This window comes from Crotalus tigris, unplaced genomic scaffold, assembly GCF_016545835.1.
Source record: "Crotalus tigris isolate CLP2741 ecotype Arizona unplaced genomic scaffold, ASM1654583v1 scf7180000018275.596634, whole genome shotgun sequence".
NCBI lineage: Eukaryota > Metazoa > Chordata > Lepidosauria > Squamata > Viperidae > Crotalus > Crotalus tigris.
Window position 1 is genome coordinate 222,747 of NW_024096919.1, and position 15,092 is coordinate 237,838.

A 15,092-nucleotide genomic window follows, 5' to 3' on the forward strand; every position below is an offset into this window, starting at 1 on the left:
TCCCCAGCAACCAGGCCTTGGGCTATACTGTATAGCCATCCAAACTCTGCTCACTTTTCCATTTGTGTTTAATAAATGAAATGTAAAAATGGTGCTTGTCTTCTCTTCATCTTTTTTAATCCTAATTGATTATATGCCATAAATAGGGTATCAGCTTTAACAATCACCTACATAGACCTTTTCTAAGTTAGGAACAGAACATTTAGAATTGGCTTTGAAGAGTTACTTAAGTTACTTCTTTATGTTTATAAATGAAGGGTTATTTTCTTATGCCGCCCTATTTGTATAAAATAAACTTGTAAATAATTTGTCTGAGCTAATTATTCCCTTATTATAAGAGCAGCCACTTGTTGAGCTTTGTCCTTTTGTTTAATAGGCAACAGTACAAGTTTGAGTTTATTTTCCATCAGTTTGGTAGGAAGTAACTTACATTTTACATGCATACTTGTCAGGCTTATCCTTTCAACATAAGCAACATTATGCAAAGTGCAAAAAAGTTACAAGAAAAACAAACCGAAGAGATGAAATGTATACCTAAGAAAAACAAAAGGAAATATAGCTAAATCTAGTTTACCCTAACAGTCTTCACTATCTCTCTTAATTTCATTGTATTCTTGCAAGTTCCCTCCATGAATCTTCTTATGCCCCTCTTTTTCAGGGTTTCACCAGTTCTATCTCACCACAACTTTATTTCTTTCTCTTTGTAGAATAGCCCTTTCCTAATCACTTTTCCCTCTTACCACCAAACTTTCACAATGTGCTTCTTTCAGAGCAGCCACTTATTTTTGCATTCAGTCCATGTGCATTCAGTATCTATTGCCCTGTTTTGTATTTCTTAAATATCCCATTCCCATTATATTCAATATATTTTTATATTTCTTCTTCGACCCAATTTCAATTTCCCTATTACAAGGTGGACAAGAAGTAAAGATCTTATCTATAATCATTTTTATTTTTGGTGAATATTGATTCCTCACAAAATTCCACAAACTACATTTCTGTATAAATTTTTATAGAGCTAGTGTACATGCTAGCTACTGTACTGTCAACATTTATATGTCTTAAATATTTTCTAATTTTTTAATCCCACCTTTATTGTTTTTATAAATGACCCAACAAACATGCCTAATACTCCTTCACCCTCTTATTTTCCTTGCAACAAAGCTGTGACTGAGATGAGCTAAGAGAATCCTGTCCTTCTAGGGAATGGGGGGGGGGCTCTTACTCTTTTCTAATTCTTTTTGGGTTCTGCCATTCCCCTGGGGAAGAGGGGGAAGCTTGGAGTGCTGATGTGTATTTCCTTTGCTTTGCCTCTTGCTTTATCCCCTGTGATGTTTCTCTAATGGGGTGAGAATGGAATATACCTCCAACCATCTGCCTTATCTCCAGCTGCAGAAGGACTGGCACAGACACCTAACAGCCTTAGAAGTGGCACCTTATCATTCTGTTCCCACGGCATTTTCACACCTGCAGGTTGGCTTGTTTGAACTGTCCGGATGACCACTTTTGATTACTTGTTTTCCTGCGGGAGACCCTGAGATCGTATCTTCTATTCCTGCTGTTAATATCTCCCAATAAAAGTTCCTTTTGAAATGATGCCATTTCAAGAGTTCTGCTTTCTTGGGAGCACAAATTGAGGCAGATCCTTACAGATTGGCCCAAAGTCATCCAGCCAGCAGAACTAGAACTCCTGGCCTGCACTTTTATAGTTCCCAATCTTTAGTAAACATTCTACCAAAATATAAGTATTCATCTACTTAATCTGATTTTCCACCATTTGTGTATCACTTGTAATTGTTCACTGTATATTCCCTAAAAAAAAACCAGCTGTCTCAATTTTTGCTATATTAAGTTTCACATTCATGTATCATATCAAAATATTTCAAAAATTCACTTGACTGTCTGAGCTAAGTAAAGATGGGTAATCTCAGTCTTAGAAAAATACATGGAAGTTGTGTTAAAATGCATCCAAAAGTGTAATCGTAATAGATAACGTGAATTGTACAGTTAAGTTGAATCACAAGGGCAAAACATATGCAAAGGAATATCTCAAGACAAAACTGCCATAGTCTGTGCAATCTTCAATTTAAATAAATTACACTAGAGATGTTTCTGGAAGGCCTTAGTATTTATATTGTCCCAGAACATCTGTTATTGCTCAAGATTTGACATCTCTTTCCGTAAAAGTTAAGTACCCTTAATTTTGATCAGATTCACATAAGGAAATATTTATGTGTTTCATGTATAGTGTTGAAAATAATTTGTTTACAAACCTGAACTACTGGCAATCTACTGAAGAATAATTATAGCATATTTACAACATATTCTTTCAATATTATTGAAGTCCACAAAATAATTTTGTTTAATACAGAAATCATTATTATATGCTACTGTTACTGTGCTATCATACCATGTTGGGGAGGAGGGTAGAGAAGATCACGATTGTGAAATAGCATATTAGTTTCCGAGGAATTGCAGCAATAGCTTCTAACAAAAGAGCAATCAGCATATTTAATTTTAGATTTTCCCAGGAGAATTTTTTTTGTGCAGACATCTGTCTTTATGCCTACAATATGGAATGAAATCTTTTTCACAATGAAACACTTACTACAACACTTACTTCTTAAGGGACTACCTGATAAATCACTGGTGCTGGAATCTAATTAAACTATCTTTCCTGAATTACTCTGGCATACACTAGTTTGGTCCAGATGCTGAATACAGAGACACAGAATGGGATTATAACCATGATTTTCTGGTTTTGTTTCTCAGTAGCTTGCACTGAATTTTGTGTCATAAAGTAAGTTATGGTTTTGATTTAAGTGCTAGGACTATCAAGCATCAATATTAGGAATATGAATATATGTCTCCGCAGTCCTACTTCAAATCCTTAATTCCTATGCCAGGGTTTCCCAAAATGTAAGAGAAACTCTGAGTCCAAGAGCAGCATGAATAACTTTTTAATTATATTGCTACAATAAATCCACCTTTCCTGAGGTTTCATTTTATTGTTTTCACTGTTCATTTGTGTTTGTTTCGATATTTGGATTTTTAGGGGAGCTATGATAACAAAAAGTTTAGGAACCCATGCCCTATGCCTTATATATTACTGGCAGTGATATTTGAAAATTCTAGATATCTTTTATGCCTCTACTGCCCAGAATCTCTTTGGATAATGAGGTGTGTGGCATATAAATTTAATAAAAAAAAATAAACGTGAAAGATAAAGACTAGAGCAAGCTGTTGTTTCTAAAATATATTTTGAAAAATCTTTGCTTTGCTGACTCTGAGATGTGTTCCAAGGTGGAATGCTACTCATCAAATTGTTCATTTGAATAGTTTAAGAAGCCCTGGACAATAAATTGAACAATTAACTTTATGTGATTTTATACAGGTTTAGAAAAAGGTTTAATTTAAAAAAAACATACAAGACCATGGGATTAACTTTTCAAAATTGGCATGCTTTGGGTCCAGTAAGCTAAAGAATTCCATTTGGTAGATCTTTCCTGCTGTGCAATCCACCCTATGGAACATGATTCCTTTGGAGATCAGAATGGTCCCTGCCCTACTGGCTTTTCATAAGTTGTGGCTGCATGCCTCGGTCTGGGTCAGAGATGCTGAGTGTATGCAAGAACCTGTTTCTTGATTATTTTAGTGATTATGGTATGTGATTTATTCTCCCCTGATAACATATATATTCATTTTTGTATTGTTGTAATTGTTTTTATTTTATTTCTCAATACAAATTGAATGAATGAATGAATGAATGAATGAAATATATTTTGAAGTGTGTCACAGTAAATTACTGTATGTGTAGCCCATAGTGCAGAGGTCCCCAACCCCGGGCTGCAGCATTCCAGAAATCAAGCTGCGCGAAGCCCCTCTATGGGATGCAGGCAGCTTCCTCCGGTGTGTGTAAAAACTTCTCCCCGCAGAACCAATCCCTGGTGCCTAAAAGGTTGGGAGCCTCTGCCATAGTGCTTTGGAGCTGCAAATCTATATTGCAAGCATTGTACAGCAGAATGTTGGTGAAGATTTTTATTATGCAATGTAGCTTTAGAGTTTATTATTTCTAGAGGTTTCTGGTTTGTACTTAAAATGATTTTGTTCAGCCTATAAATATAAATATTATTTGAAAAGGGAGTACAATTTGGTCAAAATTGTTCCCAACTGCGCTATCTCTTATGAGCAGTTTTTTTTCAAATAGCAATGGAGAAAATACTGCTAGATTGAATCAAGTAGCAGATTTTATCAGCTTGATTTGATTTATATCTTAATTACATTGTTTAACATTACCTTAACACACAAAGCTTTGCATGAAATTTAATCAATGCTTGAAGACTTTTCTGAAGGTCAGTAAATGACTCCAGTGTTAAAATATGAAGAGGCTTCTACAAAGCAGGAAGTTTATTATTTGCCTCCCAAAGTGTCTAAATTGAATATTTTAAGATTGAGGATAATATCCAAAGTTGCCTCTTATTCTAGAGGGCTCAGCAGAGCAGGGGAGCACATAAGTAATGAAGTGAAAATAATGTTGGCTTGGAAGAGGGAAAAGATTCTTCTACTGAAGCAAGTGCTATCCCAGGGGTGCATGCAGCTAATTGCGTTCTAGCATCCAAAGAAACCATTTTTCTCCCTTTGTTTAGAGAAATATACTGTATGCATATATATACACGGGACAGAAAAACAGGGCACAAACATTCCCTCACCCCATTCTCTCTCTCCCACATATAAACTTAGGAAACTCTTCCATCATATACAGATATTTTCAGTACATGTTCAATACATTTCTTGGTCCTATTGCTGAAAAAAAAATCTGAGGCTAAACAACTACAAAGACATTATTCTTTCTGTTTATTTTAAAGCCAGTTGCAGCAGTGAAGCCAGAAAGATAGTGGGTGTCTTAAGCTTAAACCACAATTGTTTTTTATAGTAGCAACAAGAATGGAGACTAGACTTATCTTGACTGTCTTTGCAGATCTTTGCAGTTCTTCCCAGGTGCCCTTTCATTACTTTTATGCAAAGTAAGTAAGTGTGAAGTTGACAAGAATAATCTTTTTTTCCCATCCTCTTTGACTGGAGACCAACTGGCTTCAAAGTACTAGGCTGCTGCTTAGATACATTGCAAACTGACATTTTGTGCAGGAGACAGGAGAAAAATGGTTGCTTGTGATGAGGTAACCGCATCCTACTGATGAGAAAAGCAAATGACTACCAAGCAGCAATTCAAAGTGTTGCCAGAGAAAATAGTCATACCAAGTGGCAACACTTGGCCAACTTTTTTCTGGGTTTGGAAGTGAGCAGGGTTCTTTTCCAATAAATCCGTTCTGTTATGAATGCTATGGTATTCCAAAACTGTTTTCAAATGGACCTCAAATTTTGTATGAATGAACCTAATATTGCAAGATGTTTTATACAGAACTTGTGTTGTATACAGAACTTGAGAATACATTGTTTTCCGTTGTAGAAGCTAGAGGTAGAAAACAGATTTCTATCTTGTGAAAATATAAATAAGTTCTGGAAGACAAAAAATTACATTTACAAATAATTTGAACGTTTTTGCTTTTAAATATTGCTAAATATTATTAAATAGTTTTAACCCATGAATATTCTGTTTCCTATGTACTTGTTGTTGTTAACTGCGAAGTCGTGTCCGACCCATCGCGACCCCATGGACAACATTCCTCCAGGTCTTCCTGTCCTCTACCATCTTCTGGAGTCCATTTAAATTCACACCTACTGCTTCAGTGACTCCATCCAGCCATCTCATTCTCTGTCGTCCCCTTCTTCTACTGCCCTCAATCTTTCCCAGCATTAGGCTCTTCTCCAGTGACTCCTTCCTTCTCAGTAGGTGGCCAAAGTACTTGAGTTTCAACTTCAGGATCTGGCCTTCTAAAGAGCAGTCGGGGTTGATCTCTTCTAGGACGGACCGGTTTGAACGCCTTGCAGTCCAAGGGACTCGCAGGAGTCTTCTCCAGCACCATAGTTCAAAGGCCTCAATTCTTTTGCGCTCAGCCTTTCTTATGGTCCACCTTTCACAGCCATACATTGCAACTGGGAAAACCATGGCCTGGACTATACGCACTTTTGTTGGCAGGGTGATGTCTCTGCTTTTAGTATGCTGTCTAGATTTGCCATAGCTTTCCTCCCCAGGAGCAAGCGTCTTTTAATTTCTTGGCTGCAGTCCCCATCTGAGGTGATCTTGGAGCCCAGAAAAATAAAATCTGTCACTACCTCCATTTCTTCCCCATCTACTTGCCAGGAATTGAGAGGGCCGGATGCCATGATTTTGGTTTTCTTAATGTTGAGTTTCAAGCCAACTTTTGCTATGTACTAGCACAGTAATAACCCCAGCTTCCTTGCTAGAGTTCATTTTCTGATGTGGTAAAGAAGAGAGAAAAGAAATCTTAGGAAAAGTCTAGGATATATAAGGCAACATAGTGACCTTATTGTTGAAACATGGTAAACATCAAAACTGTATGTATCTCTTTGGAAAGAAACACCAACAAATTCTGTGTGAATACTTTCAAGAAAATGAGTAGAGACATAGTGTTGGAGATACAGTTTAAAAAGAATGAAGATCAGGATGTCCTTGGTTTTATGTCCCTTACCATTGAGGATCACCCTATCAGTTCACTTTTCATCAGCATCAGTGTTCAAAGTCATTGGAGCTACTGAATCCCTCCATGATGTTAAAAATAATTGAGCATCTCTGGAATTTATTTTTCTTTTAAATTGTTTAAGTGTTTAGTTTGAAAAGGCCCATTAAACAACAGTAGGATTTCATGGGTTGAAAACAGAGTTTTAAATTAATTAAGCTTGCTAATTCACCTGGAATCTTAATGTAATGCTAACAACATTCTTTTTAGATTAATATTATTAATACTTAAGAATTGTAGCATCTAAAAAGTGGAAAAAAATTACAGGAAGAGGGTGTTTGGAGCGGAATGTTTAGACTATCACTGCGAGGCATACTATCTTGTGCCCCTTATAGTTCAATTAACCATTTACTTTTATCCTTGGTACTTTCTGTTGAGTGGTTGTTGCCTGAAGCATATATTTATTTGTTTTTCTATTTATTTAGATATTGTCCACGTCATTCTCAGAGATGTTCATATGAAATCTATGCATGTAACTGAAAAGTGATTTGCAATCCACATATGGGCATTCTGCCCTGGAATCCTTGTCTTTGATCTTAGAAAGCAATTCCTGTGCAACTAGTTTGCACAACTGTATAGACCTCTGATTATAAATTAGCATAAACCTTTCTGACAACTTTTGATTTTCTTACCATTTCATCTCCTTGAAATGCTGCATTTTGTTGAGATCTAGCTTTAAACCATTTTATTTCAGAAAAAAATAGCTGATATGCAGCTCTATTGTGTTGTGGCTTTGAAGATTTCCTTTCTTTGGTTTTGGCACAGTTAGACTTTTGAATTTCTAAGAAAAACAGGCTTTCTTTTTGCTGACAAGTGTTTTTGGTAAAACACAGTAAACACATGTAGTTATCCTATGAACTCTGAACGACATACCCACAAAGGGAATAGTTAATGGATAAAATTGCTGATTTAAAGCAATATTTTGTTTAAATATTTTCACTGTTTATTTAAATCTTACCAAACAATCAAATTTTCCTCAAATTTGTTCAAGATAGTTAAGAAGAATAACCCCTGAATAGCCATCCAAAATAATTTTTGCAGAAATTTCTTTAACAGTCTCATGACAACTTACAATAGTGATTGCAGTGTTACTTGTTTATGCTAAGATGTTTGTTTTATACCCAATAAGCTATATTCTAGATAATGCTGAATAAGATAATAAGAAATTATCTGTATCTGAACTAATTTCCTCAGTTGTTGATCAGAATATTATGTGGTTTATTATTTCATTTATGTTACTGTGCCCTCAGTAAATCATGGTGAATGTATGTATCCAAATCAGCACAATAAGCACAGATCATTTCCAGTTTTTTTAAATAGAATCCCAGCACTGAAAACAGACCCAAGCCTCATAATATATTCCAAGAGAATATTTGTTTAAATTATGTCATGAAGTATCATATAAAAATAAAGAAAAGAAAACATTTGAAAGTACATACCATTTACTATTAAGTTTTTCACTGATCATTTTTCAGGAAGTCCTTCATGAGATCTCCTTTATGAATTTTTCCTTCAATGAATTATCTTCCTTTGTAATCTTGCTTGCTATAGGATTTGGTCCCCAAAATAGCACCATCAGCATTTTATCAAATCTTTGACAACTAGGTCATTGTCGTTTATAAAGCTAAGTACACTGTGTAAAGAGTTCAATTCCCATTAATAAAGTTAAAACCACATTAGGTCTAATACTAACAATAATAGCTATGTGTATCTAAATGAGTTCCAGTAAAGATAAAACCTTAAACTGCCTCCTGGCTGATAGTTTTTTTATACTTTCCCCCAAAAATCAGCTTACAGTCTTCTAAATACAGTAACAGCTACATGTTCTGTTTCTTCAAATGTGTTTCATTGCTGATCATTGAAATGTTATTATTTTTCATGATATGTAATAAGAAACAGGTCTTGAATCTGTTTCAGAAAGTAAAATTTAGAAACAATAGGGTATTTTGAAGAGAAAGAATAACTGCTCTGAATCTTCTGGAATGTTCTATAAAGTTTATATATTCTGTGGCGTCTATAATGTTAAAGTAAAACTTAGCTTTAGCACTGTAATACTTCTGCATTATCAATGCAGGCAGATATATGCCAGAACAAATGTTTAGTATGTGCTTAACTAAATATTGACAGTATTTGACTGGAACACCTTTAATACAAATAGGCAGAGTTTTACTATTTGGTTTATGTTCTCTTAGTTATTATTGTTGTGCAGTGCATGCAGGTTAATTCAGAGAAGAAACAAGCCCAATAGATATTTATGAAATCTTGTGTTGGTTAAAATAATTGATGGACAGCCGGCTTCCTTTGAGAAAGCTACAGGCCAGCCAGTATGAAATTAGTTCTCCCTCTTGTGGTGCACGGGTGCAACAAACAAACTAGTGATGGTTGGCTGCCAGAACTTCTGTGTGTACAACATTGCAGCCTCCCTTGCCTTCTATGCCACACACTAAATTATTATTGATGATGATGATGATAATTAATGATGATGATGATGCCAGATATCGCAGTTGTAGAGAACCGAAGCATACAGCTGATTGATATCATTGTACCAGGAGATGCCAGAGTCGAAGAAAAAGAACTGGAAAAAATTACAAAGTATTGCGATCAGGCCATCGATACTGCGCGATTATGGATGAAATGTGTAACAGTGATACCCATTGTCATCGGGGCACTGAGAACTATGTCCAAAAACTTTGCAAAATATTTCAAGAAACCAGCTTTCTGCAATAACTTCAGCAATGCTACAAAAAATTGCGCTACTCAGAACATCTTACATTCTAAGGAGGTACCTGGTTGTACCTAGGATGCTGGCAGCAACCCATGTCAACCAACAGCGCCAGTCAATTTGAATGTTCAGCTGACTGAGGTTTACTGCAATTGAACTGATGGCAAATCTGTCAATGCCAATGCTGTTCAAGTGGTGCTCCAGTTGTTTTGAGATTGCACCTAAGGTGCCTATTACTTTTTCATTTTCTATGATTTGCTCTATTTTATGGTCCCACCAGTTTTTGCTTGCAGGCAAATGATATTTCTTGCAGACCTTCCAATGCACTATTGTTGTTACTTTGTCATGCCGCTCCTTGTAGTCAGTCTGTTGTTGTTGTTGGTAGTAGTAGTAGTAGTAGTTTTCCCGAAAATAAACCCCACCCCCCCAAAAAGACCTATCCTGATTTGTGGGGGCGGGCCTAATATAAGCCCTACTCCCAAAAAGCCCTAATTAGGACACTGCCCACTCCATCCCACCTGGTTGCTGCAATGGGATAGGAGACCGCGCAGCACATTGCACCACTGCCGCCACAATGAGTGAGGCAGGTGGGGGAGGAGTGGAGCTGTCCCACACATGCAGCACCCCTCCCAGCCAGGCCATTCCTTGCTCCCTTTCACTCCCTTCCTGAGCCAGACTGCCATACTATTATATGGAGGATAGGCGGGGTAGGCCTGGTCGCCCTCCGTCATTTTGGAGCCAGGGAAGAGTGATGGAGAAAGGATCCACTGCCACTGTGTGCCACTGGAGGGGCTTTCTTCATGCTCCACCCCACAGATCACCTGTCCAGCGGCAGCTACCTGCTGCCGCCTCCTCTGCCAACTCTCCCGTGGCTTGCGCCATGACTGGGCAGCACAAAGCTCCCCCACCACCTCCCTCTGCCAGCCCTCCCTTACCACCATTGGAGAGAATGGAGAATGGGAAGCAGAATGTCTCTGTGCAGCGATGCAGAGCAGAGAAGAGCACTTGCTCCTGCCCTGCATTGCCCTGCATCTACTTTCTCCATTCTCAAAATGGCAGCCCCATTTCATGCCGCTTTTCCTCCTGGCACTGCTATAAAGCTTGGAGCAACATCTCCCAGCTCCTCCCTCTTCCCCAAAGCAAAAACAATCAACACTAACCTACTTTCCAGCTCTTGCACATTTCTCTCCTGCTGTAGGGAAATGGAGTTCGTGAGACTAAAAACAGTTCAGTTTTTTAGTCTCACAAACTCTGTTTCAGCAGTGATGGATGGCACAAGCTACGGGAGAATTGGTGGAGGAGGAGGAGGCGGCAGGTGTCTGCCACCGGGCAGGTGATCTGTGGGCAGTGTATGAAGAAAGCCCCTCCAGTGGCACACAGCAGCAGCAGAGTCTTTCGCCATCACTCCCCCCTGCCTCTGAAATGGCGGAGGGCGATCAGGCCTACCTTGCCCATCCTCTGTACAATAGCATGGCAGTCTGGCTCAGGAGGGAAGTGAAATGGAGCAAGGAATGGCCTGGCTGGGGGGAAGCTAAAGGGACCGGGTGTGGATCTTTTTGGTCTTGCCCCTCCCACAGGCTCTGTAGTAACCATACTTTCAACTTTATCACCACTCTTCTGCAACTGCTCTTTTTCTTTATGTTTATGGGTGGCTCGTGTCATCCTTTGCTCTTTTATGTCAAAATTCTGTGCAGCTTGTTCCATAACCATCATTGATGAAGCTCCTGCCACAAGAGACTCTTCCATTATCCTTATTTGTGGGGGTGATGACGATCTTGCTTTTAAAATAGACTGATAAAAATCTCTTGCCTTAGAGACAGTAGTTAATCTGTGACGTATCCCCTCATAATTTACTATTATTCCTCTTGGAATCTCCCATCTGAACTGAATTTGACGATGTTTTAGCTCATCAGACAAAAAAGTAAAATCTTTTCTGGCTCTTAAAATTTTTGGAGGTATTTCCTTTTTCCCAGGGAGGAGATTCAAGCCACGGGACAGCTGATTGTCAAAGTCCCGCGGCGTTTACACGGACCAGGAACGGGCGGCTTTGTAAAACGCCGCCATCGTCATCGCTGGAACCACCGGAAGAGCTTAGGAATATTCTTGATCCTTGTTCAATTTTTCTTTCAAAATATTTTTTACCTTGCATGGGTAAAATTTAAATGATTGAGCATGTTTTTAATTAGTAGTATCACATTAAGAATAGTATAACCCATTTTAGTAAGCAAGACATGTTGGCACATAAAGAATTTAGAAGATTTTGCTTTTTCTTCCATAGTTTGTTTGCAGAGTGCAGGGTTTTCCAAAGATACAACCATTGCAAATATAACTGAGCCACGGGCCGGTTGCATCATATGGATGCCACGCCCACCCCAGCTCCAGCAATGCAAAAAAAGTTGTGATATGTTGCGCCACGTCATGTGATACGGCGAGTTTGACACCCGTGTTCTATTGATTATAATGTCTTTCAAGACTGCTTGTTTACCAAATTGCTATAACTTGTATAAGAATCAAGGGTCCACATTAACCCACTTCATATACTACTGGTCTTTGGTCAGTGGCTTATGGGATTCAGATCTGGCAAGAGAGGCATATTACTGGTCCCATCTGCTAAGGAATGTCATCATTTGGGACCCAGGAAGAAAGCCCGTTCCTGCTATGGCACCTGTCCTTTGAAGCCTCATTCCCCTTGAACTTAGATTGAGTCCTGCCTTTCTGGGCTCTTTAAGAAGGGCCTGATGATCTGACTTACATCACCAGGCTTGTGGAGTCCAAGGATAGTCATGAGAATTTTCAGTGGTTATAGTGCGTGAGATGTATTGTTTGCTCACTGTGATTATGTTTTTAGTTTTTAATTGGGGTTTTAATGTGGTGTTATGCTTGTTTTTTTAAGTTTTTATACATTATTTTATATTTTTATTCTCTTTTTTTTTCAGTCATTGTGAGCTACCCAGAATCACATATGTGAGAGGGGTAGCTATACAAATTGAATAACTAAATAAATAAATTCTATTCTTGCTGGCTACTGTGATCCTTCATTCATCTCCACAGAGATTTGGCAGGAACTTGTTTTTCTTGTGGGTTTGGCATGTTTCTAAATCCTGTTGATAAAGCACTTTAGAACCATTATGAACTATTTATATTTTGGCAAGAAAGAAGCAACTTGAATACTTATTTTTACTTTATAAAGTTGTAACGGTAAGACTGAAAATAAAAGTGGAACGGAGAATTAATTAAAGTAAAAATGAGATAATTAGTTTGAAACCTGTGCAATATTCATGTTTCTGTAATGTATAATTCATTATATTATTTCATGAGTTGGAGTATTTCACTTCTCCTGCAACATTTATTGAAACCTCAACACTGATTATTAAAATCATGCTTGATCTTTCATGAGAAATCCCAAATCTCATAACATATTGGTATCTACAAATAATTTATTGCATAATAAATGTTCTGGTGTCAGATCTGCAAAACCTGATGGACCGTTTATTGTGTTTTATGGGGAAAGCTGAATTTTTTCTAGGCTTGCAATGGGTACAACTTTGTTCTCTTATATTACTGGATACTGGTTCCCATAGTTTCATTAAGCTAATTCCAGAAATGATTGATTAGTTTACTGCTTTTATTGCTACATGTATACATAATATACATATATCACATAGATATTTTTAGAGATTTCTTTTAAAAATTACATGAAGCAAAGTTTAGAGTTGCCAAGGAAATGGTAGTAATGTTTGAAATGTCTAAATCTGCATTTTATCTATGTTGCATTGTATTACATTACAAGCAAACCAAATATTTGAGGAAAAAGTGCCAGAAATTTGCAAACATGATCATTTCTAGCTTCATAAAATGTGTATCTGAAAGTGAATATTTTAGACATGATTAATAGTTCATAATTAATAGTTTAATTGTGAGCTGCCCAGAATCGTTTGCTAAGATGGGCATATATAGAAATCAATCAGTCAAACTAATTAGCCAGCATTTATTATATATGGAGTTGCAGCAGTAAAAAGCTATACTATACTATACATCTTAACCATGATGCGTTTTACTCTCTCTTTTTTTTTTTTTTCAGTGTTGAGGGTGAAGCTCCTGGAAATGAAACTGGCGCATCCCTGGATAGTTCATCTGCTTATCATCAAGGAACTATAACTCACAGTTCAGCTCTAAGTCCAGATCATTATGACCATTCTCCATATGGTCTATATTCTGTCTCCCCTGGACAGCAAAGGCCCCGGAGGCCAAAGCTTCAGCACTCAACATCCATATTAAGAAAACAAGCAGAAGAAGAAGCTATTAAAAGGTCACGGTCCCTTTCAGAAAGCTATGAACTCTCATCTGACTTGCAGGATAAACAGGTATTTGAGCTGTACTGCTGTATTAATCAAACTAAAAAAAGAAATGTGCTAATTATCAGATTTCTTGAGATTTTTTTTTTCATGAGCCTCTAGAATTGTGTATAGATAGTTCTTGATTTGCAACCACAATTATAACCTAAATATCTGTGGCTAAGCAAGGTGATTGTTAACGTGAGTCGTGCTTTTTGCCCCAGTTGCTAAGCAAATCGCTGCAGTTGTTAAATGAATAACATGTTTGTTAATCAAATTCTGGCTTTTCTTGTTCACTTTGCTTATTGGAAGCCAGCTGGGAAGGTTGAAAATGGCAATCATGTGACCCCAAGATGTTGTAACCATCATAAAGTCGTGCTGGTTTCCATTGCCCAAATTCTAATAACGTGACTATAGGGAAACTATGATGGTCATAAGTCCAAAGATCAGTCATAAGTCACTTTTTTTCAGTGCTGTTGTAACTTCAAACAACATCGAGGTATTGTAATAGTTTTGACTTGGAACCTCCCAGTTTACAGCTGGCAGAGTAGCACTAAGAAAGCATCTTTATTCCTGACAATTGGTATTTTGCCCTCCCTGTGCTGGAAGCACCTGTCGTCCTGGCCAGTTTCTCTGGAGTTTGCCAAAAGATGCCATATCATTGCTTCCCCCCCCCCCTTCTCTGTTTTCTGAACTTTCTCTCATAACACAACTAATGACTGTAGTGCATAAGGAAGACCTGAGTGACTCCAGCTACTTCACCTACCGAGCTGTTCCCTAGCTCCTTGGCGAACATGGTTGCCGAATAGCTTCCAGGAGGGAAATACTGCTAGTAACAAGGAGTTGTTGCACTGCTGAAAAGGAGAGGAGAAAAAGCCAGGATCTCTTTGCTTTCCATTGCTTTTAAAGTCTTTTCAGCAGTATTGCTCATCTTAGGTGGAAAACAGAGGGAAAACAATAATCACTGTTACTTAGAACTTGTATGCTATGGCTGTTAAGTTGTAAGACAATGCTTGCTTTGGGAAAGGAAGGCAGAGGGAAAAACAAAAGTAGTGTCCTATCCCTCAGCGATTTGGCCAGGAAGGGAGCTCCTAACAATAGGAGGATGAACCATCATCATCCCTGGTCAAGCCGCAGGAACAAGTATGGGCTTCTGGTATGGGCTCTGCCACAGCACTCTGCCATTTGGAGATGCAGGGAAGAATCAGATACCATCTCTTCAGCTTCCAAAATATTCCTCACCATTGCTCCAAGGAACTAGCCACATATATATAGCACTGGTATATAGCCTTCCTGGTACTATTTCTTCGTGGAAAGTGCAAGTTACCCCAAAAGTCTCTTTATATTTCAAGGTCACTATTTTCCATCTGCAACAGC

At 37.9% G+C, this 15,092-nt stretch overlaps 1 protein-coding gene across 13 annotated transcripts in view; it reads left to right on the forward strand.

Moving 5' to 3' along the window:
* The window catches only part of IQSEC1 (IQ motif and Sec7 domain ArfGEF 1), a 270,339-nt gene that overhangs the window by 198,765 nt on the left and 56,482 nt on the right, over positions 1-15,092 (forward strand). For all 13 annotated transcript variants that reach the window (XM_039349437.1, XM_039349429.1, XM_039349427.1 and 10 more), the window contains one exon: positions 13,463-13,745. Coding sequence is in view for 12 of the 13 variants with exons in the window: in XM_039349429.1 (XP_039205363.1) it covers positions 13,463-13,745 (283 nt within the window). In the remaining variant the exon portion in view is untranslated. The remainder of the gene's footprint in view (positions 1-13,462; positions 13,746-15,092) is intronic.